Below are 26,607 nucleotides of genomic sequence, written 5' to 3'. Positions count from 1 at the left end.
AGCATAATATGTAGGTAGGTGACTAGTAAAACTCAATAAAGGTCTTTATTGTCTGGTGCTAACATGAAATCCTATACTGCCCAAGGATAAAGTATTTTGTGATGGGCAACCAGCTGAAAGATTAATTTGTTAAGGATGGTAGACTGGGGATCCAACACCAAATTTTTCTGAATACTAAAGCTTAGACTTCTGCACTTCCTCAGAAGCATTTGGGTAGGCCTGTAGTGTAATAAGGTCTGTAGGCCAAGCCACAGCAAACGTTAAAAGTGACTTGTTGGGCTGGGGTTGTGGCTCAGGGTTAGAGCACTCTTCTAGTACTTGCAAGAAGCCCTCAGCACCACATATAAACAAAATAAAGGTACTGTGACCACCTACAACTAAAAAAAAATATTTAAAACAAAAAATAGTGAACTGTCCCCACAGGCTATTACTACTATCAAATAGTCTGCACCTCTTTATGAGGATCAACTAATGAATATTAACAAGAACTTTCAACTGGCAAGTGTCTACTCTAATATCTATGACTTGTCTTTACTTAGGATCCTCCCCCCAGGACTGGGGATTAAACCCTGGGTGCTCTACCACTAAGCTACTACATATATCCTCAGCCCTTTATTTTGAGACAGGGTCTCACTGAGTTGCCCAGGCTGGCCTCAAACTTTTGAACCTCCTAGGAGTTCAAAATTGCAGGTATTACAGACATTTGCCACCGTGGCCCACTTTTACCTAGGTTTGGTTGCTGGTAAAACCGGTTTTATAATAGAATTTTTTGCATTGGGCTGTCAAGTCATTACCTACCAAAGATGGATATATTTTGCAGAAAAAATTTGGAAAAAAAAATTTGGAAGAAAACAGTTAAGGTTTCTCTTAACTTTAATGAAAGTAACAATTTTTTTTTTTTTTAGTCAATTACAGTCACAATACAATCGTTATAGATTTCCCCTTCTGTATTCATCCCACCAAACACAAAACATAGCAGTATGTCACTCTGGCTTTCCTCAGATGTGCTGCCACATGGTGCCACTCTGTCGGTGGAATCCCCTTTCTCAGTTTCACAGTTTAGGGTAACAGAATTTGAGTCTTTCTCAGAAGTAGATGTCACTGGCCATGGAATGATACACATGGAATGATCCAAACGTCCAGGGGGCAGCAAAGTATCAAATTTAAGGAGAGACCATAGCTGTTTTTCTGGCAGGGGTAAAGAACAAAGGTGCATGTTATGAAATTTCAAGAGATGTTCTGTGATTTACTGCATCAGCTGAGTGAGGGAAAACAAACCCCAAAGACAGTGTTACTGCTTTAATGATGTCATTTCCTGTAAGTTCAATTTTCATTCCTTTGGATTTAGACAAGGAAGAACCAAATTGAAAAACCAAGGCATTATGTCACTTTGCAAAACACATTTGCACCACTCACCTATGTGATACTGGTACATTGTGTCCAGTGCTCCGGTAGGAGTCATTCCTCCAAAGACATATATATGTTTTCCCAAAGTCACAGCTGAGTGGGCAGCACAGCCTGCTGGGGCGACCCCTGTGGGACTGAGCTTCTGCCACTTCATGTCACCTGCAGAGAGAAAGAGTTAGCACTGTACAGGCTAAAATGTGGTTTCAAAGTTATCTAATGCAGTTTGCAAATCAATCACTCAAGGTCATTCACTTGGAGCTCTAGAGAGGTGGCAGAGCAAGGTCTAATGTGCATAAGAATTACTTGGAGGTGGGGCTTGAATGGGTAGTCCAGGGAGGGAGGGGAAACACTCAGTGATCTATAGTTTTTACAATTAACCTAGAGGATTCTGATGGAGCACTCTGAGAAATGTGATACAGCCTTATTTAGTGATTATCACCTTTGTTCACACCATTAACTGCCCAGAAGCAGGTAAGTTGTGTGTTTTAAATACCAAGTTATTCAGAAAGCAACTTTGTAAGCACTGGCTGGCTACTTTCAATATCTGGTTCACTTAATTCTCATAAAAGCTCTGTGAATTGCTATTATTTGTGCCTACCCCTCACCTCCCTTTTTTTGTGTGTGTGGTGTTGGGGATTGAATCCAGGGCCTCTTGTACATGTGAGGCAAACATTTTACAAACTGAGCTATATCCCCACCCCAGCCTACCCCCTTCTTACAGATGAGTACAAGGGGATTATTAGAGAGGGAAAGAGGCTTGCTTGAGATCCCGCAGCTTGTAAGTGGCAGAGCTAGACTGAGGTCCTGCTCCAAAACCTGAGTTCTCTACAACTTGCTGCCTTCCTTAGCATCTACTTCCAAAACTTTTTTTTTTGGGGGGGGTACTGGGGAGCCCAAGGGTGCTCTACCTCTGTGCTACATCCCCAGTCCTTTTTATTTTATTTATTTTGAGACAGGTCTCACTAAATTGCTTAGGGCCTTGCTAAATTGCTGAGGCTGGCTTTGAACTTGTGATCCTCCTGCTTCAGCCTCCCAAGCCGCTGGGATTACAGGTGTGCCCCACCTTTCCCAGCCAATTAGAATCTTTTAAACAAGAATTTAAGAAGCATTTACATGAGGCAGGATATTATTAGATTTTAGGTTTAGAGAACTATTTGGGTAGGCAGGAAAAACAGACAGGAAGTAGTCCAGTCCTTCAGCACAAGAGAAAAGGACTTCCTTTTGAAAAATAAGCATAAAAACCCCATGGGACCACCTGCAAGGAATGCTTCTTATAAAAAATGAAGATCATGTTCTGGGACTGTGGCTCAGTGGTAGAGTGCTTGCCTAGCACTCATGAGGCACTGGGTTCGATTTGATCTCCAGCACCACTAAAAAAAAATATTTTAAATAAACAAAGGTTAAAAAAAAAAAAAGAATGAATATCTGTTTCCACCTGTCAGTGTGAAGGGGGCCAAGTATTTGGGGTCACAATGCTAGCCAATGTTAGAATCCCAGTCAGCATCCCCAGGCTTCAAAGAACCCAGTAAGGAAGTCTGCACAGGAGTTCCCATGCCTTTTGCCCATTGTTCCATTGTTCTTGAGTCTAGAGTAATGTACAACTGTTCATTTATTAATCTATCCACTCATAAACAGATGTGTATTTCATCACTTAGAATGTTCCAGACACTGTGCTAAGGGCTAGAAATACACCAACAAACAAGAGATGAGTCCCTGCCCAAAAGGAGCTAGAACCCAAAGGAATAATCCATAAGGAGACCAGGCTCTCCAGGGCCTGTCAGTGCACGTTAGCTACTTAGAGACAATTCTCATGTTCTAACTTTCCTCTTCCTGTGTTTTCAAATGTTTAGCCTGAGAAACATGTACTTCTGGTCTTTTACCTTCAGAAACATCCTAAATGTTATCCTGGTCTGGTGTGGCTAATGCCTGAAAGAAATCCAGTTGTAGAGCACAAAGCATAATGAGCAGGGCACAATGGTGCATGCTTGTAATCCCAAGAACTGGGGAGTCTGAGGCAGGAGGATCGAAAGTTTGAGACCATCCTCAGCAATTTAGAGAGGCCCTGTCTCAAAAATAAAAAATATAAGAGGTTGGGGAGCTCAGTGATTAAGCACCCCTGGTTTAATCCCCATTACCAAAAAACGAAACAGAAAAGCACATCTAATAAAGAACACACACACACACACACACACACACACACACACACACACACACACACTTTTTTTTTTTTTTTTTGTGGAACAGGGATTGGGCCCAGGGACTTGCGCATGCTAGGCAAGTACTCTACCACTGAGCTGGATCGCCACCCCTTTTTAATTTGAGACAGGGCCTCACTAATTTGCCCAGGGCTGTCCTTGATCTTACAAGTATTACTCTACCTCAGCATCTGGAAAAGCTGGGATTATAGGAGTCCACCACTGTACCCAGCTTCTTTTAGGAAAAAACATGTTAAGCAGCCAGATGTGAGGAAGCATGTCTATAAACCCAGCTACTTGGGAGGCTGAGACAGGAGGATCACAAGGTCTAGGTCAGCCAGGGCAACTAACTTACCAAGACCCTGTCTTTTTTTTTTTTGATGTTATTCATTTTTTAGACTCAACACAATGCCTTTATTTTTTGTGCTGAGGATTGAACCCAGGTCTTACCTGTACTAGGCGAGTGCTCTACCACTGAGCCACAATCCCAGCCCTAAGACCCTGTCTTAAGATAAAAAATAAAGGTCTGAGATGTAGTTTAATGTGCCCCGCTATGGGGTTCAATCCCAGTACCACAGACAAGCCTCCACACACTCTACCCTACTTACTTGTATCGATGCAATGGAAATCATCAAAGAATTTGTCCCCTGCCAAGCCTCCATGGATGAAAAGCTTTGTCCCTGCTGCTACCATCATATGACCATGCCGGGGAGATGGAGGACTTCCAAATGTCTCTGGCTGTGACCAGGTCAGAGTATCTAGAAAGTAAATTCATTTACATCAAGTGGCAAAGCTATGAAGCAAGAACGAGAACAACACATCCAAGCTTCTTTATCACCTCCCAGCAAGCAAGGTGCTCTAAGCAGGAAGCATCCTTCTTAGAGACAAATCCATTCAGATCTCCCTCACACTACAGCCTGCACAGCCTCTGCTTGGATGCTCCCAGGGCTGGAGAGCACACTATCTAACATGCCTGCCCCTTCTCTGGGGCATTAGGAGACCATTTCTTATTTTATATATATATGTATATATATAAACACACACTTTTGTTTTTCAGGTGGAGATGAACACAATACCCTTATTTTATTTTTATATGATGCTGAGGATCGAACCCAGTGCCTCATGTATGCTAGGTGAATGCTCTACCACTGAGCCACAACCCCAGCCCCTATTCTTTTTAATTGAAATGATCTCCTCTTAATCTTCAACCTAGAACTTCCTGAAAGTTAAAATGAACAAATACACTTCTTCTGTGACAAGATTTTTTTTTTTTTGGTACTGAGAATTAAATCTAGGGGTGCTTTTTACCAATGAGCTACATTCTCTCTTGCCCCCCCTTTTTGGGGGTACCATGGGTTGAACCCAGGGGCATTCAACGCTGAGCCACATCCCCAGCACTTTATATATTTTTTTTATTTTGAGACAAGGTCTTGCGAAGTTGCTTGAATTGTGACCCTCCGGCCTCAGCCTCCTGAACTGCTGGGATTACACGTGTGCGCCATGCACCTGGCTATTCCCAGCCCTATTTATTTATTTATTAAAATATTTTGTTTATTTAGTTGTAGTTGGACCCAATATCTTTATTTTATTTTTATATGGTGATGAGAATCGAACCTAGGGCCTTGCATGTACTAGACAAGTACTCTACTGCTGAGCCACAACCCCAGACCCCTTTTCATTTTTTGAGATAGGGTCTCACTAAGTTGCTCAGGGTCTTGGTAAATTGCTGAGGCTGGCCTGGAACTTGAGATCCTCCTGCCTCAGCCTCCTGAGAAACTGGGATTATAAGCTTGTGCCACAGCACCTGGGAAGGATTTAGTTTCTATAGGTGTACAAAATGGGGAGAGAGACAATACCTACTTCTTAGAGTTGAGGTATAAATTAAATGAGATAGTATATATAGTGCATCTCTTCTATATGTTTGTATAAATTAATATATACATACAAAGATTAATATACACAAATGTTCACTGTTCCAATGTCAGCAAAAAGCTAATCAATAAGAAAATCAGGGGAGGGGAGGGGGGATAGTAGAGGATAGGATAGACAGCAGAATACATCAGACACTAGAATGGCAATATGTAAATCAATGGAAGTGTAACTGATGTGATACTGCAATCTGTATACGGGGTAAAAATGGGAGTTCATAACCCACTTGAATCAAACTGTGAAATATGATATATCAAGACCTATGTAATGTTCTGAACGACCAACAATAAAAAAAGAAAAAAAAACAAGAAAAAAAAAAAGAAAATCAATGAATAAGATACACATAGAAGGATATGCTTTGCATGGAAATTGGTACTGACTTAGCAAGCTATTCATAAAGTTTAATTAAATGAAGAAATAATAATAATAATATAGTTAATATTTATTAGGTACTTTTTATGTCTCAGGCACTTTATCATATTATCTCATTTAATCTCTTTTTTTAAAAAAATAATCTTGGGCTGGGGATGTGGCTCAAGCGGTAGCGCGCTCGCCTGGCATGCGTGTGGCCTGGGTTCGATCCTCAGCACCACATACAAACAAAGATGTTGTGTCTGCCGAGAACTAAGAAAAAAAAATAAATATTAAAATTCTCTCTCTCTCTCTCTGTCCCTCTCTCTCACTCTCTCTTTAAAAAAAAAAAAATAATAATCTTTACAACTTCTTACTGGGCTTGGTGATGCATGACTTGGGAGACTGAGGCAGGAGGATCGCAAGTTTGAGGCCAGCCTCAGTAATTTAGCAAGATCTTCAACAATTTAGTAAGAGTGTCTCAAAATAAAAAAAAACTAAAAAGGTCAGGAGCAGTGGCACATTCCTGTAATCCCAGTGGTTGGGGAGGCTGAGGAGAGGGATTGCAAGTTCAAAGCCAGACTCAGTAATTTAGCAAGGGCCTGAGCAACTTAGCGAGACCCTGTCTCTAAAGAAAATACAAAAAAAGGGCTGGGGATGTGGCTCCATGGTTTAGTACCCCTGGGTTTAATCCACAGAATCAAAAAAAAAAAAAACCAAAACATTTTTTTTGTGTGTGTGTGGTAAGCACTACTAATTTCTCTATTTAACCAAACTAAGGCTATCGGAGATTAAGTCACTAGCCTAAAGTAACAAAGAAACCATGTATCAGATCTGGTCTTGATCCCAGTTGTATGGTTTAGAAGTGTATACTTTCAATTACTAAAAACCTACTCCTACTCTAAAAGAAAAGGTGTTCTTCTGGGTGGGGGGAGCATGCTTGTAATCCCAGTGACTTAGAAGGCTGAGGCAAGAGGATCTCAAGTTCAAGGCCAACCTCAGCACTTTAGGGAGGCCCTAAGCAACTTAGAGAGCCTCAGTCTCAAAATAAAAAATAAATAGAACTGGAGTGTAGCTCAGTGGTAAAGTGCCCTGCCTTCAATTCCCAGTGCCAGAAAATAGATAGATAGATAAATGAATATAAGCTGCAGAAAAGTGTATATAATCTGATTTCATGTATGTGCTTTTAAAGTTTTATATGATTTCAAAATTCACAGAATATTTATATATGCACCTATACACAAACCTGTATGATTTATAAATGCATAGGTAAGTCTCAAAGGAGAGATAAGAAATTGCTAATATCATTTACTTATCTAGAGTGGTAAGGAAAGGCTGAAGAAGGAATATTTACTTTTCTCCTTTATGAAGTTTACTGTTTAATTTTTAAAAATTGATCATGGATATCTTTTCAAAGCAAATGTTGCTACAAGAAAAAATACATACCAGCAAAAAAATCTAGAAGTGAAATATTTGGCCACAATTTCACTTTCCAATCTTTTCTTCCTATACATTAGGTAAACTACCAGCCAACATAGCCCTGAGCAGGTTAAGTGATATCCCTGTAATCTTTTTTTTATTTTTTAATTAATTAATTTATTTTTTAGTTTTCGGCAGACACAACATCTTTGTTTGTATGTGGTGCTGAGGATAGAACCCAGGTGGCACGCATGCCAGGCGAGTGTGCTACCGCTTGAGCCACATCCCCAGCCCCTAAGTGATATTCCTGATAGTCCATACTTGCGTCAAACACATGCAGCTTCACATCCTGCACAGGCTGGGCACCTCTCTCTCCACCTCCAAAGACATAGAGCTGGTTTCCAATAGCTGCTGATGATGTGTGGAATGTTCTTGGAGATGGTGGGGGGCCGGTCACTTCTGGTGTCTTCCAAATCCTGGTTTCTGGTCCGGAGAGAAAGCAGGGTTCTAAAACATCCAGGCCAAGGGGACCTCTGACCCTTACTCCTTTTTTTTTGTGTGTGTGGGGGTGCTAGTAACTGAACCCAGGGTCTTGTGCATGCTAGGCATGCACTCTGACACTGATCTACAGCCTGAGTTCTTGACCTCCAATCTTGGTAGGGCTAGGCAGGGCCACTTTATTACCCTGATCCTTGAGAAGGACAGCTGAGTTTTAGGTAAGAAGCTCAAATTTAGCTGAGCACCATGGTGCACAACTGTAATCCCAGCAGCTTGGGAGGCTGAGGCAGGAGGATCTTGAGTTCAAAGCCAGCCTCTGCAACAGTGAGGTGCTAAGCAACTCATTGAGACTGTTTCTAAGTGACATACAAAATAGGGCTGGGGATGTGGTTCAGTGGTTAAGTGCTCCTGATTTCAATCCCTGGTACCCCATCCTCATGAATTAAGTTAGCCACACACAGTGGCATGCACCAATAATCCCAGCTACCTGGAAGGTTAAGGCAGGAAGACCATAAGTTCGAGATCAACCTCAAGAATTTCATGAGACTCTGTCTCAAAATAAAGAATAAAAAGTACTGAGAATGTACCTTAGTTATACAGTGCCCCTAGTTCAATATCCAATACCAAAAGAAAACAAACAAAAAACCCTCAATATCCTCTTTATATTATACACTTTGTTGACTACCCTGCCCTGTGTTCATTCAGAGGAGCTCAAAATTTGCTAAAATTCATTCCAACTATTTGCCAGAGTCCAAATGTGCCAAATTTCCCAGAAAATGTAGCCATTAAATGAAAGCAGACAATATTATTACAGTTTCAGTACCAATAATAAGAATCCCTACAAAATAATAAAGCAGTGCAGTGGTACACACCTGAAATCTCAGAGACTTAGGAGGCTGAAGCAGGAGGATGGCAGATTTGAGGTCGGCCACGCCAACTTAATGAGACCGTATCTCAAAATTTAAAAAAGCAAAACAAAAACAAAAAAATTAAAAATGGCTGAGGATGTAGATCGTGGTAATGTATCCCTAGGTGGCATGCCCATGCACAAACAAACGAAGTACTAAATAAATGTTAGATTTCCCCTTTTACAGAGAAAGGAATTTAAGCAGAGATACAGTAAGTCACTTTTATTTACAGTGACCAGGCTAGTAAATGGCCGAGTTGGTATTTAAACTCTGTTTCAATAACACTAGAATCTATGATTATTCTCCTCTTCTGACTTGAGAATAAAAGCTTGCCACCTCATAGATATATAGAAGCTGCTTTCTTTCTAGAATAAAACATGAATTCTATAGAAACGGACGTATTAACTGAACAGTTTCTGTGTGTAAGATCATTGCCCTGAATATTCTGCCACTCCCAATATCCTCACTCACCCCTTGGAGATGGGTAAAAAGTATTTTCATTTTGGAACAAGGAAACTGAAGCTCAGAAACTTAAAATCCTGTCCCCCAGATCATAGCACATCTGAGAAGCAGAGAAGGAGCCTGAACTCATCTCTGTCCTATACTTGCTCCACCACAACATCTCAAGGATTAGTTCTGTTCCTTTTTCTTTTTTGGTAATTTTTCATTTTTTATTTATTTATTTTTATTTTTGGTACCAGGGATTGAACTCAGGGGCATTCAACCATTCCCGGCCCTATTTTGTATTTTCTTAAATTTAGAGACAGGGTCTCACTGAATTGCTTAGCACCTCACATTTGTTGAGGCTGGCTTTGAAATTGTGATTCTCCTATCTCAGCCTCATGTGGCTCGGTAGTTAAATGCCCCTGAGTTCAATCCTTGGTACCCTGGGATTACAGGCATGTGCCACTGTACCCAGTTTATTTTTTATTTTGAGACAGACTTAATGAGACCCTATTTCAAAATTTCACTAAGTTGTTGAGGCTGGCTTTGAACTTGCAATCCTCCTTCCTCAGTCTACTGGGCCACTAGGATTACAGGCATGTGCCACTGCATCCAGCCTAAGGATTATTTCTTGCCTGGAAAATTCTATGCCTTTTGTAAAAGGCCTGCATCCAATATGCAAAATGCTGCACAAAGCATCTGCAATATGTGTGGAACTCAAACATGAACTTGGAGACTGAACAAATCCCAACCCACATTCAAAGCAAAATATAATCGTCTTGGTAGCTACAGATGTTGGACAGCTTTTGGGACTTGGAGTTAGAAGGTGCAGAAGTCAAACATCAACACAACCACAAAGGAGTCTTAAGCCATTTGAAGGGCTTGCTCTGGTAATAAAAGCAACTAATGACTCACATTTTCCATATTCCTTTTTTTTTTTAGAGAGAGAGAGAGAGAGAGAGAGAGAGAGAGAATTTTTAATATTTATTTTTTAGTTTTTGGCAGACACAACATCTTTGTTTGTATGTGGTGCTGAGGATCCAACCCAGGCCCCACGCATGCCAGGTGAGCGCGCTACCGCTTGAGCCACATTCCCAGCCCCACATTTTCCATATTTCTTGGGCACTGTGTCAATTATACTTTCCAGGATAAAAAGGGATACAGTGAGAAAATCAATTCCTTTGTAGAAGCTTTCCAAAGTTTCACTGTGTTTTGCTTTTGTATTTTTGCTACCATGGAGTCCAAGGACACTTAACCACTGAGCCACACCCAGTCTTTTTAAACATTTTTTATGTTGCCCCTCACTAATTTGTTGAGGCTGGCTTCAAACTTGAGACCCTCCTGCCTCAGCCTCCCAAGTCTCTGGGATTATAGATGTATGTGACCATGCCTGGCTCACTGTATTTTATTTAAAGAATGCTGTCACTGAGAATCAAAAGGGTAGGTCCAGAACTGATTTCCATTTTCCAAAGCATACCTACATTAACCACAACAACTAACAAATATTGAGAGTTAAGTCTTTGCCAAATTAATTTCAAATTAATTTGAACCCTTGTCAAATTAAGGGATGAAACATTACTATCCTAATGTGACAGAAAAGAAATCTGAGGTAGAAAGAAGTTAAATCACTAGCTCAAGGTCATGGTTAGTGCCCAGCAGAGCATACCTGATTAGTGTTTTTTGTTGTTTGTTTGTATGTTTGGTGCTAGGGATTAAACCAGAGACTGTCTCATGCTAGGCAAGTGTTCTACCACTGGGATACATACCAAACCCTTTTTATTTTATTTTGAGACAGGGTTTTTCTAAATTGCTGAGGCTAGACTCAAATTTGCAATCTTCCTGCCTTAGCTTCCTAAGTAGCTGAGATTGGTCATGTGCCATCACATCCAGCTTGTCAATAATATTCATAGAGAAAAAAGCAAAATTTTAAAAATGACAAAAAGACAAGTCCACCTCCCACAAGTAGTTCAGCAACCTCCTCCTGGGAGTGATGCTCTCAAATTGCTTTTCCTTTGATACAACTACCAGTGAGACTGGAAAGGGACCAGCCAGTTTTGGCTTAAAGAAACACTAACAAGACCTGAGGCAGAGTATCTTACCTTTGGTATTGACTGGCATTTTAGAGCAGTCCTGTGCCTCACAGGACATAAAGCAGCATCTCTGAGCTCTAACCACCTAGTCCATAGCTACCCTGACCCCTGCTGTGAAAACCAAAAATGTTTCCAGATATTGCCTGATCTCACTTGTGGGACATAGAAGTCCTCACTAGAGAACCACTGATCTAGGTAACCTGGGTTCTAGCCTGTTCAGTTACTGACTCCCTGGTAACTTTAGGAAAGTCACATCCCTCTCCTTGGATCTTAGCTGCCCACTGGCATAGGTGTTCTCCAAAGTCCCTTCCAGCTTGGATATTTAAGGAGTTGATAAATTCATGTTTTTTATGAGGTCAGAAAAATTAAATGAATTAATTAGTTCAATCCAAACATATTGGAATTATAATTGAAATTATGTGTGCAAGATGAAAATAAACCAACTTTTGGCTACTTACCAAGATTCAAGACTTGGAGACAATTTCGATTTCCTGACTGGTCGGCCCCTCCAAATACCCAGATGCTGCCAGGTGTGCAGGAAGGAATGAAGCTGGCATGTTCATACCGCGGCGAGAGGCCCCCATAGGTAGCTAAGTCCCACTGGTGTGTCCCTAGAAAACATTTCACTCAGTTCCTCAATTGGGGCTGTCAAATGCTTATGTTGTTTGGCAAATTTGGGGAGGGTAGTTAAAAAAAAAAAAAGGCCAAGAGCACAAATGAACGACTATTAAGTCACTTAAGGGAATGGGGTCAACCTATGAGACAATTGATAATAGACACTTTGGGGGCTATCTGCCTGTCCATAAGCCCTAGTCTATGGAAACTATCCTCATTCTCCCTTCTAACCAAATGGGTAGAGCCCAGAAAAAATGTCTGTATCACTTTGACTTTCTAGTCTCAGTTGACTGAGTAAGAGGTAGCCAGTTAATCTAATGGGCCAAGCAGGCAGGGAAAGAGAGAGAGAAGGGAAACTGCATGGTAAAGGAAGGAGACCCTTATTGTTATACAAAATTACATATAAGAGGAAGTGAGGGGAAAGGGGAAAAAAAAAACAAGAGAGAGAAATGAATTACAGTAGATGGGGTAGAGAGAGAAGATGGGAGGGGAGGGGAGGGGAGGGGGGATAGTAGAGGATAGGAAAGGCAGCAGAATACAACAGACACTAGTATGGCAGTATGTAAAAAAGTGGATGTGTAACCAATGTGAATCTGCAATATGTATATGGGGTAAAAATGGAAGTTCATAATATGCTTGAATCAAATGTATGAAATATGATATGTCAAGAGCTTTGTAATGTTTTGAACAACTAATAATAAAAAAAAAAAGAAGAAAAAAAAATAAATGGGCCAAGCAGAGCCACTGTTTCCACTCTCTCATGAGGGGATGTGCTTCCTGCCCCTGGATTCTGCAAAACATCTCTGATATCTTTATAAATTTCTCCTTTTCTCTCTCTTTTTAAGTGGGTGTCTCTTACTGTAACTAGCTGATTTTGGCTAAACCAAGTTCACTGAAAAATAACACCTGACCTATTAGTTGTTTTATTTTATTTAAAAAAAAATCTTATTCGTGTGCTGGGGCTTAGCGGTAGAGCACTTGCCTCGCTCTTACAAGACCCTGGGTTCAATCCTCAGCACCACATAAAAATAAATAAGTGAAAAAAAGGTATTGTGTCCAACTACAACTAAAAGATAAATATTTAAAAAACTTATTAGTTGTAGATAGATACAATGCCATTATTTTTTTAAATTTATTTTTATGTGGTGCTAAGGATTGAACCCAGTGCCTCATACATGTTAGGCAAGTACTTTACCATTGAGCTATAACCAGGGCCCTATTAGTTGTTTTAGTTAGAAAACCATTTCCTAGGATGTTCCAAGGCACCATCTTTTTGAATCATTATGGTGGCCAACAGAAGCAAATTATATCCACACTACATTGTACTCTGAGGTCCATATGGTTTAGCCAGGAACACAAAGCTAGTAACAGGTTGCAAGGTGTAACTTTGGGCTGGGTATGAACTCAGTGGTAGAATGCCTGCCTAGCCCTGAGTTTTATTCCCACGCCACAAACAGAACAAAACAAAAAAAGATATAATTAAAAAGTGAGTTCCTTGATGGCTGAAAATGACTTGCATTTTTTCCTCCAGTCCTGGGCATCAAACTCAGGGTCTTGGGCATGCTAGGCAAGCATTCTACTAGAAGAGATTCAATTTGCCTTGGATTTCCTAGTGCAAGGAGTAGAGATTCAAATGCCCAGAGTGGAGAAGCAAGGACTATGACAACTTGGAGAATGAATGTCCCATCAATAGGTGCAGCTCAGCACCAAATAATTGTTACCAAGTAGCCATGCAGGTCTAGAGATGTCAAACCATTTTAAATTATCACGAGAGAGACAGTTGTAGTTCAGAGCATTTGACTACATGTACAAGGCCCTGATTCAATCCCCAGCACTGGGGGGAAAACAAAAACAAAATAATAACAACAACAACAAAATGATTTGGCTTCTTAGGATAGTGTGTGTGTGTGTGTGTGTGTGTGTGTGTGTGTGTGTGTCCTCGCATGTTCTAGGCAAGCATTCTATCACAGGGCTATATCCCTAGCCCATCAATTTTTAAATGTAGACCCCTGCACGTGTGTACGTGTGTGTGTGTGTGTGTGTGTGTGTGTGTGTAGTAGGCCTTGAATGTTCTAGGCAAGCATTCTATCACAGGGCTATATCCCTAGCCCATCAATTTTTAAATGTAGACCCCTGCACACTTATTTTGTAAACAACATATGACTAAAACAAAACAAAACAAATTATATGGAATTAACAAAACATGTATGTGGATCACCAGTTTTTAAATTCTTCCCCAAGTATAGCACATAGTAGTCACTGGTTCATTAGTTTGTTCACTCACTCATTCCTTCCTTCATTCATTGATTCGTTCATCCAAATACTTAAAAAGCACCTGCTCTGTGCTAAGTGCTCTGGTAGTGGCTGGGGATACAATGATAAATAAAATAACCATGTTCCCTTGTTTCCAAGGAGCTTACACTCTGTGGGGAAGAGCCTTAGGAAACAATCCCATGTGCTATGAACCGTGAAGGGGAAGAGGTTGGGACAGTGCACAATACTGTGGACCACAGAAGAAGGTAGTGACTAAATTAATCCAAAAGTACCAGGGAAAGAATCCTGACAGAAATAATTAGTTCTTTCTTTTCTTTTCCTTTTTTTTTTTTTTTTTGTACCAGGGATTAAACCCAGGGGTGCTTAACTGCTGAGCCACATCCCCAGCCCTTTTCATGTTTTATTTTGAGACAGGGTCTTACTAAGTTGCTTAGGGCCTTGCTAAATTGCTGAGGCTGGCTGTGAACTCGTGATCCTCCTACTTTAGCCTCCTGAGTTGCTGGGATTACAGACATGAACCACCATGCCCAGCCAGAAATGACATTTAATTTGGGATTTGGGAAGAACTTTCCATGCAAGGGTATGCCATGGCTTGGAGGGGGAAGTTCAAAATATATTCAAGAAGGGCTGGGATTGTAGCTTAGTGGTAGAGTCTTGCCTAGCACATGTGAGGCACTGGGTTTGACCCTCAGCACCACATAAAAATAAATAAAAGATATTGTGTCCAACTACAACTAAAAAAAAAAATTAAAAAAAAATATATATTTTTTCAAGGAAATGAAGGCTATTCAGTGTAGCAAATGTGGTTTGGTGAGAGCCAATAAATGAGGTTGGGAAAGGCTTAAAAAGGAGACTGATGGGGCTGAGGCTGTAGCTCAGTGGCAGAGCACTTGCCTAGCATGTGTGAGGTAATGGGTTTGATGCTTAGCCCACATAAAAATAAATAAATAAAATAAAGACATTCTGGGCTGGGATTGTGGCTCAGCAGTAGAGCGATTGCCTAGCACGGGTAGGACCCGGGTTCGATCCTCAGCACCACATAAAAATAAAGGCATTGTGTTGTGTCCATCTACACCTAAAAAAATAAATATTAAAAAAATATACATACAAAATAAAGGCATTCTGTCCATCTACAACTATAAATAAATAAATAAATAAATGGAATTGGACTTGTATCTAAGACAACATTCTCTGGCTAGGTCTAGAAAATGCACTGTAACCAGGCTGGGGATACATCTCAGTTAAATAAAAAATAATAAAAAAAAAAGGGCTGGGGCTGTAGCTTAGGTGGCAGAGCACTTGCCTAGAATGCATGAGGCACAGGATTCAATCTTCAGCACCACATTAAAAAAAATAATAAAGACAAATAAAATAAAGGCAGTCTGTCCATCTACAACTACAAAAATATTAAAAGAAAACTGGGCTGGGGTTGTGGCTTAATGGTAGAGTGCTCGCCTAGCATCCACAAGGCACTTGGTTTCATCCTTAGCAGCACATAAATGTAAAATAAAGATATTGTGTCCATCTAAAAAACTAAAAAATAAAATTAAAAAAAAAAGAAAATGCACTGTACAGTGGGTAAACTTGGAGACAGGGAGACCAGTGAGGAGGTGATTCCAACAGTTTAGTTGAGAGGTAACAGTGGTTTGGACTACAGTGGTAGTAGTGAGAATGGACCAACATGGATGAAGATCGGAGATATGTGTGACCCAAAGATTCTTTGAATAGGTGAATGGAAGGAGAGGTGGGAGTCACTGATGTCTCCTGGAGAAATATTTGATGAATCAGTGATTGGATGTCCTGGGCTCCATATGGGCCCATAGGAGGTCTGACCCCCTAAACAAGGAGGCACTGGTCAGGTGAATATGTGCCAATCTGCTGAAACCTGTCAATGATGTACTTTTATCCTGCTATCTGGTTGGAGCTGGTATTCTGAAGAATGCTCTGCTCACACCTGGCAGCATAAAGCCAGCTGCATTCTGCAGCATTGATCTTACCCAGATTCATGGTGTACACATCTGAGAAGCTTCTGTTTGGATTTGCTCCTCCAACAATGACGACCTTCCCTCTCTTGGCATCACCAACTGGGGGTAAATATGAGCAACTGTGGCCAACTCGAGCACAGGGGCTGTCTCCAGGGGGAGTCAAGGTGTACCTGCCAAAGGGAGGATGTATTCAGGAGACCTAAGCACAGAACAAATGTAGGGGTGTGTTCTTTTCATTGCTCATGAAGCATTCACAGAAGGAAGGACCTGATACGTACACAGACACTTTAACTGTATCCAGCAAAACAGCCCTTCCCTGATCAACAGGAGTATCTTTCTATGTTCACAGCTTTGGTTTTTCAATTTTGTCACTACTTCCACCTTATATAACCTAAGTGAGATGCACTGGGTTGGTAATGACCCCATATGGTGGACAGGGAAATGACATCCAGAAATGTTCACTTTTTATGTCTTGACACAACAGCATAGTTAGTGGTTATAAACGTGGTTTGTGAATTTGGACAGACCTGGTTCTAGTCTCAGCTCCAGTACTTTCTAGATGTACGACCTGGAAGTCACTTAACCCTTCCGAACTTCACTTTCTTCATTTGTAAAACAAGGAGAGCAACAGGTCTTACCTCAAAAGGTGGCTGTGAAGACTCAAAGCCAGTAGCAGTGTAGGAAGGGTCTTGTTAAAGGGTGCCTTCATGGGGATGCCTACAGACTCAGGTTCTTGCCACTAACCATGATGTCTCCCTGTCCAGAAAAGTTTTCTAGGATTTGTGGATTTTAAGAGCCTTTCCAGATTACTCATAAAGCTCAACCTGATGCAAGCCAAAGCTAAGACTTGGAAAATTGCATACAGGATTCAGTCATTCCATTCTCTAAAGTTATTCTGAATGCTAACTGAGAAAACACATTTTAAAGTTTCATGATTAGAAAAGAAAATTCCCCGGGCTGGGATTGTGGCTCAGTGGTAGAGCGCTTGCCTAGCATGTGTGAGGTACTAGATTTGATTCTCAGCACCACATATAAATAAACAAAATAAAAGTCCACTGACAACTAAAAAAATATATATTAAAAAAGAAAAGAAAATTCCCTAGCTGTTTTTTAGGCCATGTTTTATTGACATCTCTGATGTCTGATATTCCCAACCCTCCCCTCCTCCTTTTACCTTTCCCCTAATCTTGCTTCACCATACCTCTACCTTTTGAATCTCCATTCACTTTTCTGTTTCCTTCTCTGATTTCTTTCCTGAAAGCCTCCTCCTAACTCTCAGTATCCTTAGAATTCTCTTTTTCTCAGTTTATGTTTGCTTCAATTACCACCATCTCTATCATCATCCATGATTTCCAAATCTCTACTTCATATTCAGATCTCTTCTGACTTCCAGATCTGCATACCCCATTACCACCTGGATAGTTACTAACAATGTGCCACACACACAACTCTGACAATGTGCTGACATCACAACCCTGGTTCATTTCATCTGCACAGAAGCACTTTGAGGATCAGTACTATTATCATCATTTGAGTTTTACAACCAAGGAACTGAGGCTTAGAAAAGCCCAAAGATTAATAACTTACCTAAGAACACATACATATCTAGATAGATGGTTAATAATACAAGGCCTCAAAGCCCTTACAAACTAGTTGGGAAGAAACATTAAACAAGTTCACAAATATCTATTTCAGGACAGGACTAGCTATTTGTCTAACACAAGACAAATAATATGGGAATGTACCAGGAGTGCTTGACCCTGTAAAGAGAGGTGGGGGTGGAGCAGAGGCAGCTTCCTGAAGAAGGACCATTTGAACTGAGATGTGAAGTAGGAGTAGAAATTAGCTGGGGAAAGAGATGAAAGTTGAAGGGAAAGAGAGGTCCAGGTGGAGGAACTAGCATGTACAGGACCTGAGTGGGACACTGAAGGCAATGCTAAACGAAGAGAGAGCAAAAAAACAGGTAAGGATATTTGAAGTTGGAAGGAAAGGCAGAAATAGATTATGCAGGGACCAGTGGGAGAGTATAAGGAGTCTGTCAATTTTTCTTTTCAAGTGCTAAGAATGGAACCTAGGATCTTGCACATGCTAGGTAAATACTCTATCACTGAGCTCCACCCCCAGCCCTCAAAAGGGTTTTAAGCTAGAGAATGCCATGATCAGATATGTGTTAGGTACCCAACAGGATGGAAGCAGGGGAGCCATAGGAGGTTCTCCTTCAAGGTCCCGTGGAAACACTGCCACTTCTATGCAGCTTTCTTTGACTCTGCCTCAACACTGATCACATGCTATCACCAAGACCTGCTTAGTCTAGAGCCCCTACTACACAGAGAGTGTTGATCTTTGGACCTCCAGACCCTCCACAGCAGCTGCCTCTGTCAGAACAGTATTATTGAATGAAGGGTTGGTTGAACAAACATCTAAGAAACAGTGAAGCCAGTGAATTTGAATGCAAATTCAATTCCCTAAAAATTTTAAAAATGAGTCACAGCTCGGGGGAAGACACTACATTAGAGTTGAGGATGCCAGATGGTTAGTGCCTTACTCTTCTTGGTAAAGGATTTTAATAAAATTAACATCTGCTCTGTAATAATTATTGCCCCCTCATCTTTCCTCTGGACACCTTCTCAGACAGTTGGAGACTAATTACCAGAAATTGCAGACAGTTTCATCTCTACTCTTTTTCACTGATGACCAAATACATTAGTAAACTATTTATAAACGAAACAAAAGCTTCTCTGTGTGTGTGTATGTGTGTGTGTGTGTGTGTGTGCATGCACACGTGAGTGAATCCTCTTTTACAGACCATGTTGCTTTCTTGGGTTTGTCTCCAGGCTCCAAGACTGGCAGCTGCTTCATGGTGTCCTATGCATAAGAATAAAAGACACTTTTAGATATTTACGATTATCTTCTTCATAAAACACAGAACAAATCAGGTTACCCTCCCCTTTAAAACCTCTCCTGTTGAGGGGTTGGGGATATAGTTCAGTGGTTGAGTGCTTGCCTAGGATCCCCAGTACCACAAAACAAACAAACAAACAAACAAAACTTTCCTGTTGAATGTACCAATGTCTAAGGCCTGATTAATCTGAATAAGAATCATGAACCTTTTCATATAATATTTTTCTTTTTTTTTTTCAGTGCTAGGGGTTGAACCTTGACCTAGTGTATTGCTAGGTGAGTCCTCTACCTTTGAGCTACACCACCCAACCTTAACATAACTTTCTTAATATAACTATATGGTTTTTTTTTTTGGCTAAAGTTTTCTATGTGTCCTCTGATTCTCATGGGGAAGGGGCATATGCCAAAATTTTAGAGTCTGTAAGATGTTTATGTTTATCAAACATCCTAAGAGTCTGAGAAATATTGAACTCTGGGATAAATCTTGGCCTCATCATGACAGAAGGTCAGGCCTTCTGGTGTCTTCTGATTCTCTTGCAAAGTGACTTCCACAATGTCTTGCAATACTGGGCTTTTTGTTGCTCCTATTATATGGCAGGTCGTTTTATGACTTGCAGCCCAAGCAGCTTCCCCTACTTGGAATGTCCTTTCCCTTCTTGTAAACTTGCAAACTCCTAGTCAGCCTCTAAATCTCAGCTCAAATATTCCTTCAAGAAAAGCTCTCTCTCTCTCTCTCTTTTTTTTTTTTTTTTTTTTTGCTTTTCACTTCTACTCCCCCAAATTATTTCCTTCTACCTGAGGGCTGACATTTTTAATTAAGCTATCATTGCAGGGATTATTCTGGATCTAAGTATCTATTTAGGGCTGGGGATGTGGCTCAAGAGGTAGCGCCACATACAAATAAAGATGTTGTGTCCGCTGAAAACTAAAAAATAAATATTAAAATTCTCTCTCTCTTAAAAAAGTATCTATTTAAAGTCTCTAGATTCGATTCTAGATTAAATTCCTGGAGTGCTGGGTCAGTACAATTTGTTCTGAGAATTTACCAATGGACCTAGAATAGAGTAGAAGGGAGTGAAGGATGAGTGAATGAAGAAAGGAAATGGATTAATGAAGAGATAAAATGATAAAAACAAACCGAGGCTTAGGACACTGACTATAGCCCCAGAGCCTAAAGCTCAGTGGATGGGCTTTGCATGAGCAGGAACCTCTCCCAGCCGCCCCTGCTATCCCCCTCGCGGAGTCCCATCCCGTTGTGGGAACTCTAGGGTACAAAACACAGGGCGAGGAGAGAAATGCTGGTGGCCGGGTCGGAGACTGGTGTCCACTCCAAGGTAAAAGATATGGCCCCCCCTCCCCCCATGGCGCTCAGATCCCCAGGCCGGGAGATTCCCCCGTTCAGGACTACTTTACCTGCGGCAGCTTAGGCCAGTCCCTATCTGTGGCTCCGCCCCTGAAGGGGGCGGGACTCAGGCCATTGCCCCTCCCCACAGGCCCCGGAAGCGCGTCGGGGCCAACAGCTTCCAACAGCTTTCCGACTTGGGCTGTCAGCTGCCTGGGAAGGGGCAAAGAGGGAACGCTCGGGACCCCGAAGTCCTCCAGCAGGAACAGGTCGGACTTTCCCTGGAGTCCTCCCTCCCCAGCGGAGAAAATAAGCCAGGGTTACTTGGAAACGACATACAAGGGAAATGCCCGGCGTTGGATGTCCACTTGGGCAGCTGGTCTGTCCTCAAGACCAGTTCAAGTTTGGTGCCTTAAATAGCTGACTCATTCTGTAATTGCCATTTGAATTATAGCATGCTCAGGACAACATGCCCTGGCCTCTAGAACTTTACAGTCTAACTTGAAAATGGAGAAACAAGAATGGTTGTAAAGAACGAAGGGAGGGGCTGGGACTGGGGCTCAGTGGCAGAGCACTTGCCTTGCACGTGTGATCTAACTATTATAGGTTCCATCCTCAGCACCACATAAAAAATAATAAACAAAATAAAGGTATTGTGTCCATCCACAACTAAAAAAAAAATGCAGGGAATAAAAAGCTCATCACTTCTCAAGAAGTGACTTATTCTGGGCCTCAGTGTCCTCCATCTTTAACATAGAGCCAATCATATTTCTGTGAAAGTCATGGCGGGAAGTACAGGAGATAATGTAAAGTGCTCAGCACCCAGGTGCTGGCACAGAGCAGGTCCTCTGTGAAGGGATAAGGCTCTTTGTGAACTACTGTGGGTAGGTATGAACATCTGCATTTTTAAATTATAATTTTAATTAATTTTTTACACTGGGCATTGAATCCAGCAAGTTATACTCCCAATCTTTAAAAAAATATTTTTAGTTGTTGATAGACCTTGGTTTTATTTATATGTGGTGCTAAGAATTGAACCCTGTGTCTCACACATGCTAAGCAAGTGCTCTAACCCTGAGCTACAACCCCAGGGCATCCCCAATCCTTTTTATTTTTTATTTTATTTTATTTTTTTTAAGTTTTATAAATTCATTTTATTTATTTACTTTTTATGTGGTGCTGAGGATCGAACCCAGTGCCTCACCCATGCTAGGCAAGTGCTTTACCACTGAGCTATAGCCCCAGCCCGTTATTTTTTATTTTAAAACATAGTCTTGCCAAGGTGTCCAGGCTAGCTTTGAACTTGCCTTTCTCCTGCCTCAGCTTCTCTAGTCACTGGAATTACAGCCACCCAGTATTAGCTTTTTATGTTTTAATTTAAGGCTGGGCTAACCAGTTAGACCTCATTAGTCACACTGAAACCACATGCAACTTTATCTTATTTCTGTCTTTTTTGCAGAGCTAGGGATCAAACTCAGGGCCTGTGCATGCTAGGCAAGCACTCTACCACTGAGCTACACCTCCAGCCCCTACATTATCTCTGATCCACATCCTAACTATAGGTTCTTTGTGACCTTCCTGAAAGGGTGGCTCACCTATGTCTGATCTAGAGAATCACACTCTGAGCAGAGAAAATGGTTAAGACTGGAAAAGTAGGAACTCCAGGACTATAGCACTATGGTAGCTTAGTGGAAAGAGGTCAGAATTACTTGTGTTCAAATCCAGGCTCTATCAAGAACCATCAGACTCTCACACTGGGCAAGTTCATTAGCCTTCTTGAACCCTAGTTTCCTCATCTATAATGATAGGGATAATAATGCCTACTGTGCAGAGACAGGGGTCAAGAGGACTCCATAATACAGGTGAAAAGCCATCTTGGTAAATGTTTTAGCTACTTGAAGCATAATCAAATTATGGACAAAATGGAATTTGAAGGCTGCAGCTCTCCTAACTGCTTTATGATACTATTTCTAACACCTATAGAGTTTTCATGAATTCTTTGTTAATGGTGAAATCCCCACTCACTGTCAAAGAGGAGTTTATGGATACACAGTCATTCTGTTCCTCTTCAGGAAAGAAAACTAAGGCCAGATTTTCTCTACCTTATGTCCACACACATCTAGACAGTGATTTCTGCTCAGAGATGCAGAATACTTTTAAGTCTCGTGGGTCTTTTGACTAGGTCTACTTCAAGGCGCCATGCTGGATATGGCATGAAGTGTCATATATTAACAAACAAACAAAAATCAGAAAAGGTCTGTGAGCAAAACAACAACTAGTCAGGTGAGGTGGCTCATGCCTATAATCCCATGACTCAGGAGGCCCTGGCAGGAGGATTTCAAGTTCAAAGCAAGCTTCAGCAATTTAGTGAGGCCCTGAGCAATTTAATGAGACCCTGTCTAAAACAAAAACAAAAACAAAAACAAACAAACAAACAAACAAAAAAAAAACAAGGCTTGTGGATAAAGCTCAGTGGTAAAGTGCCCTTGGGTTCAATCCCCAGTATCAAAATATAAACAACAACAAAATAACAACCACTTTTTACTGTGGAACCTATGGTTCTGGACTAGAAATCACATTTGAGAATTCTGGAAGGAACATTTGAAATTTATTTTTTAAATGGGAGTCATGTAGGCATGGAGGTGCACACATGTAATAGCAGTGACTTGGGAGGTGGAGGCAGGAGGATTGCAAGTCCAAAGCCAGCCGCAGCCAATTAGTGAGGCCTTAAGCAACTCAGCAAGAAACCCTGTTTCAAAATAAAAAATGAAAAGGGATAGGGATGTAATTAGGTAGTTAAGTGCCCCTGGGTTCTTAACTACCAAACAAAATAAAACACTAAAATGGGATTCAAGGCCTAAAGAAGTAAAAATCACTTACCCACGTAAATGACAGAACTGGGAGACCAGATCCTCTGCTCTGTGGAAGGAAGACAAAGAACACTTTCCAGTCATTGAACTGTGTACTCTTTCAGACCCAAATCATTCAGTATGTCTTACCTTTCCTAAGAACATGCCCAACACCCTGAGGGATGCTTTCCTCCTCTCTGCTATGGACATGAAGAGTAAGTTTCACTCTATGAGGTGGGTCTGCAATAGGGGCTTCTCGTGGCCAGTTTGGTAAAGCACTGCCACTTCTTTTCACCAGAGGGCACACCACTGATCCATTCACTGACTTATCAGCAATGAATGCAGGTGACACCTTCCTTTTAAGCACTTCACAGTTTATATAAAAGCTCATATTCATCTCACTTTTTGTCTTATTTTCCACTTTTAAGAAGGTATCTTGAATATAATTTATTCCCAATTATTAAGGTTCAGGGATGAAATGTGAATCACCAGCTTTCCTAAGAAGATTGCAATAAAAAGACCAACTAACAATAGCATCTTTTCCCCATTTGTAATTTTTCCCAAAGAAAGTATACTATTTTATTTTTTGCAACTCTTAAGTAGTTAATTCTTCAGAAAGATCTTTCTTGTCCACCCAATACTTAGTGCTACAATGGGCTTTACTCTGTGATAGATGTTGTTTAAGTCACTTTCGTGTATTTACTCTGTTTTAAACTTCAGCACAAGCCTATGAGGTATTATTTTTATCTCACTATGATGTGGGCACTAATTTTATTGCTGACATATAGCAACTGAGAAAACTCTTCCATATGACTTCAACTCTTCCATATGACTTCCCCCAGATATCTACATATCTCTAAAGGATAAGTAACTTGCTCAAAATCACACAGTAAGTTGGGCTGGGGATGTGGCTCAAGTGGTAGCGCACTTGCCTGGCGTGCGTGTGGCTCAGGTTCGATCCTCAGCACCACATACAAACAAAGATGTTGTGTCCGCCAAAAACTAAAAAATAAATATTAAAAATTCTCTCTCTCTCTCTAAAAAAAGAATCACACAGTAAGTAGTAGAGCCTGGATTCGAACTCTAATCATCTAGTGCCACTGGGATTACAGGCATGTGCCACCACGCCAGTCTTCTCATTAAAATTTATTCCAATGAGACAGGTGCAGTGGCACATGCTTGTAATCCCAGTGACTCAGGAGGCTGAGACAGGAGGATCACAAGTTCAAAGCCAGGGTCAGCAATGTAGTGAGGATTTAAGTAACTTAGCAAGATCCTATCTAAAAAACAACAACAACAACAACAAAAACCACAAATACAAATAAAAATGGGCTGGGGATGTGGTTCAGTGGCTAAGTGCCCCTGGGTTCAATTCCCTGTAATAAGAAAAAAATATTTTTAAATTTTATTGAGGTTAGAGGTATAGTAGTTCAGTAGTAGGCAGCTTGCCTAGCATGTAGGAGGTCCTGGGTTTGAGCTCTGGCACCACCACAGTAGGGAAAAGTTTATCCCATTGTTCCCAAAATATACTCTAGAGCAAGAGGATTCAGTCCAGGATCACTGGGGATTGAATTTAGGGGTGCTTTACCACTTAGCTACAGAGTCTTATCAATTGTTGAGGTTGCTTTGAACTTGTGATTCTCCTTCCTTACTGGGATTACAGGCTTGTGCCATGATGACAGATAGTCCTGTCTCTTACAATTTTTTTTTTTAAGAGAGAGAGAGAGAGAGAGAGAGAGAGAGAGAGAGAGAGAGAGAGAGAGAGAGAGAATTTTTTAATATTTATTTTTTAGTTTTCGGCAGACACAACATCTTTGTTTGTATGTGGTGCTGAGGATGGAACCCCAGGTGCTCGCATGCCAGTCCAGCGTGCTACAGCTTGAGCCACATCCCCAGCCCCAGTCCTGTCTCTTAAACAACAAATATTGATGATGCACTTGCTACTATGGGTTATATAAGTCTTCTAATATCTCAGTTGCAACCATTGCCCTCTTGTAGTCTCATACAGCAGCCAGAGTGATCCTTATTTAAAAAGTCAGATAATTTTACTCCTTAATTTCCTTTAACATCAAAAGTAAGAAAAAAAAATCAATGTACTCCATTTCTCTCTGATCTTTCCTACTCTTACCTTGCTCTAACAACACTAGTATTGCTTATCCCCAAAGACTTTAGATTTGCTTCCATCTCTGCATCAGCTCTCCTATATGACTTTCCCAGGTATCTGCATAGCTAACTCCCCCATTTCTTTATTGTTTTTCTTTTTTTTTCTGAATTCAGGGGCACTCAAACACTGAGCCACATTCCCAGCTCTATTTTGTATTTTATTTAGAGACAAGGTCTCCTTGAGTTGCTTAGAGCCTAGCTGTTGATAAGGCTGGCTTTGAACTCCTGTCTCAGCCTCCCCAGCTGCTGGGATTATAGGCATGCGCCACCTGGCCCAGCTTCTTTTTTTCTTAAAAATGCTCATTACCCCATCTCTTTATCCTACTGTTTTTTTTCCCCTCTTATATCACATATCACTTTTTAACGCAATAAGTAATCTATTATTATTTATATTCTGTCTTCATCTTCTATAAACTACAGGATGAGGATAAAGATTTTTGTTTTCCGTGTTCACTGAATAACTCAAGTCTCTACAACTGCAATGGTACATAGTTGGTGCTCCAAAGAATAAACCAGCGTAAAGGGTACACTAAGTGCCAGGTACTGTTCTTGGCACTGGGGATACAACAACAACAAAAAACCTTTCAGCCCTTGTAGAACTCCTACGGGAGTACGCTTAAATCAGTACCTATTTTCCAATCTTGGCTCCACCGTTTCTTTCCTGAGATTTTGGGCAAGTTTAACTTCTGGGCCTCGCAGTTTTATCAGTCCTTCTGCGGATTAAGTGGGGGGGAAAATAGCCTCTGTATAGCATTTAGTGTAAGAAATGGTTTCCCTTCCTTCCTGTTCGGAGGACGGGAGTCTGACATCTGTGCCACAGGTCTAGGCGAGGTCTTCACAAGGCCTTGGAAGGTGTAAACGGGTTGCTATAGCCAAGCTTACCCGATTTTTAACTGAAGATGTTCTGGTGGGAGAGTGCTTAAAAGGGTCGGCATGAGAAACGAGTGAATGCCTAGAGTCACCCACTTCGCCGTTTTGCCTCGGAAAGGTCTCGCCGGTTCCCCTAGGAAGAGTCACAAGGAAGGGAAGGGGAAGAAAAAGAATAGTTGGCCACACTCGAAAACTACAAATCTCGGCTCGCTCAGCGGTAGACAACTACGCGTCCCAGTCGGTGTCTCTGGCCGGATCTACGGGGTCCCTCAGGGCTTGTGACCCGGGTTCAGCCAGACTGGGCACGGGGTAGCCCGAAGCTGCGCGGAGAATCCGCCAGGCTCTGACGTCGCTGCGCGTACGCCAC

At 41.2% G+C, this 26,607-nt stretch overlaps 1 protein-coding gene across 8 annotated transcripts; it reads right to left on the bottom strand.

Annotated features, from left to right (window-relative positions):
- Positions 1-855: 855 nt before the first annotated feature.
- On the bottom strand, positions 856-26,602 carry Rabepk (Rab9 effector protein with kelch motifs). Of its 8 annotated transcripts, none has more exons than XM_078048207.1 (10): positions 26,253-26,598; positions 23,239-23,277; positions 18,922-18,980; positions 16,754-16,871; positions 16,128-16,285; positions 11,700-11,852; positions 7,623-7,784; positions 4,211-4,360; positions 1,417-1,566; positions 856-1,188 (listed from the first exon to the last, which is right to left on the bottom strand). In XM_078048207.1, the coding sequence occupies exons 4-10, from the start codon at positions 16,822-16,824 to the stop codon at positions 902-904; spliced, it is 1,131 nt and encodes a 376-aa protein (XP_077904333.1). In that variant the 5' UTR covers positions 16,825-16,871; positions 18,922-18,980; positions 23,239-23,277; positions 26,253-26,598; the 3' UTR covers positions 856-901. The 8 variants fall into 8 exon arrangements, with proteins under 8 accessions (XP_077904333.1, XP_040142258.1, XP_077904332.1 ...); XM_040286324.2 differs by lacking the exon at positions 16,754-16,871 and adding an exon at positions 25,999-26,083 and having other exon boundaries at positions 26,253-26,596; XM_078048206.1 differs by lacking the exon at positions 16,754-16,871 and adding an exon at positions 24,140-24,209 and having other exon boundaries at positions 26,253-26,596.
- Between the last annotated feature and the right edge of the window lie 5 nt (positions 26,603-26,607).

The sequence above is a fragment of the Ictidomys tridecemlineatus genome, chromosome 4 (assembly GCF_052094955.1).
Source record: "Ictidomys tridecemlineatus isolate mIctTri1 chromosome 4, mIctTri1.hap1, whole genome shotgun sequence".
In the NCBI taxonomy this organism is placed as follows: domain Eukaryota; kingdom Metazoa; phylum Chordata; class Mammalia; order Rodentia; family Sciuridae; genus Ictidomys; species Ictidomys tridecemlineatus.
This window is presented reverse-complemented; position numbering and strand designations above follow the sequence as displayed.

Excerpts from the sequence above, each read along its gene's own strand:
- Rabepk (XM_078048206.1), bottom strand. The coding sequence starts at position 26,305 with ATGCCGACCCTTTTAAGCACTCTCCCACCAGAACATCTTCAGTTAAAA. Across the intron at positions 16,286-18,921 it reads AAACCCAAGAAAGCAACATG|GTACACCTTGACTCCCCCTG; the intron begins GTCTGTAAAAGA and ends TCCCTTTGGCAG. Across the intron at positions 4,361-7,622 it reads GCTGCATGTGTTTGACGCAA|ATACTCTGACCTGGTCACAG; the intron begins GTATGGACTATC and ends TTTACTTTCTAG.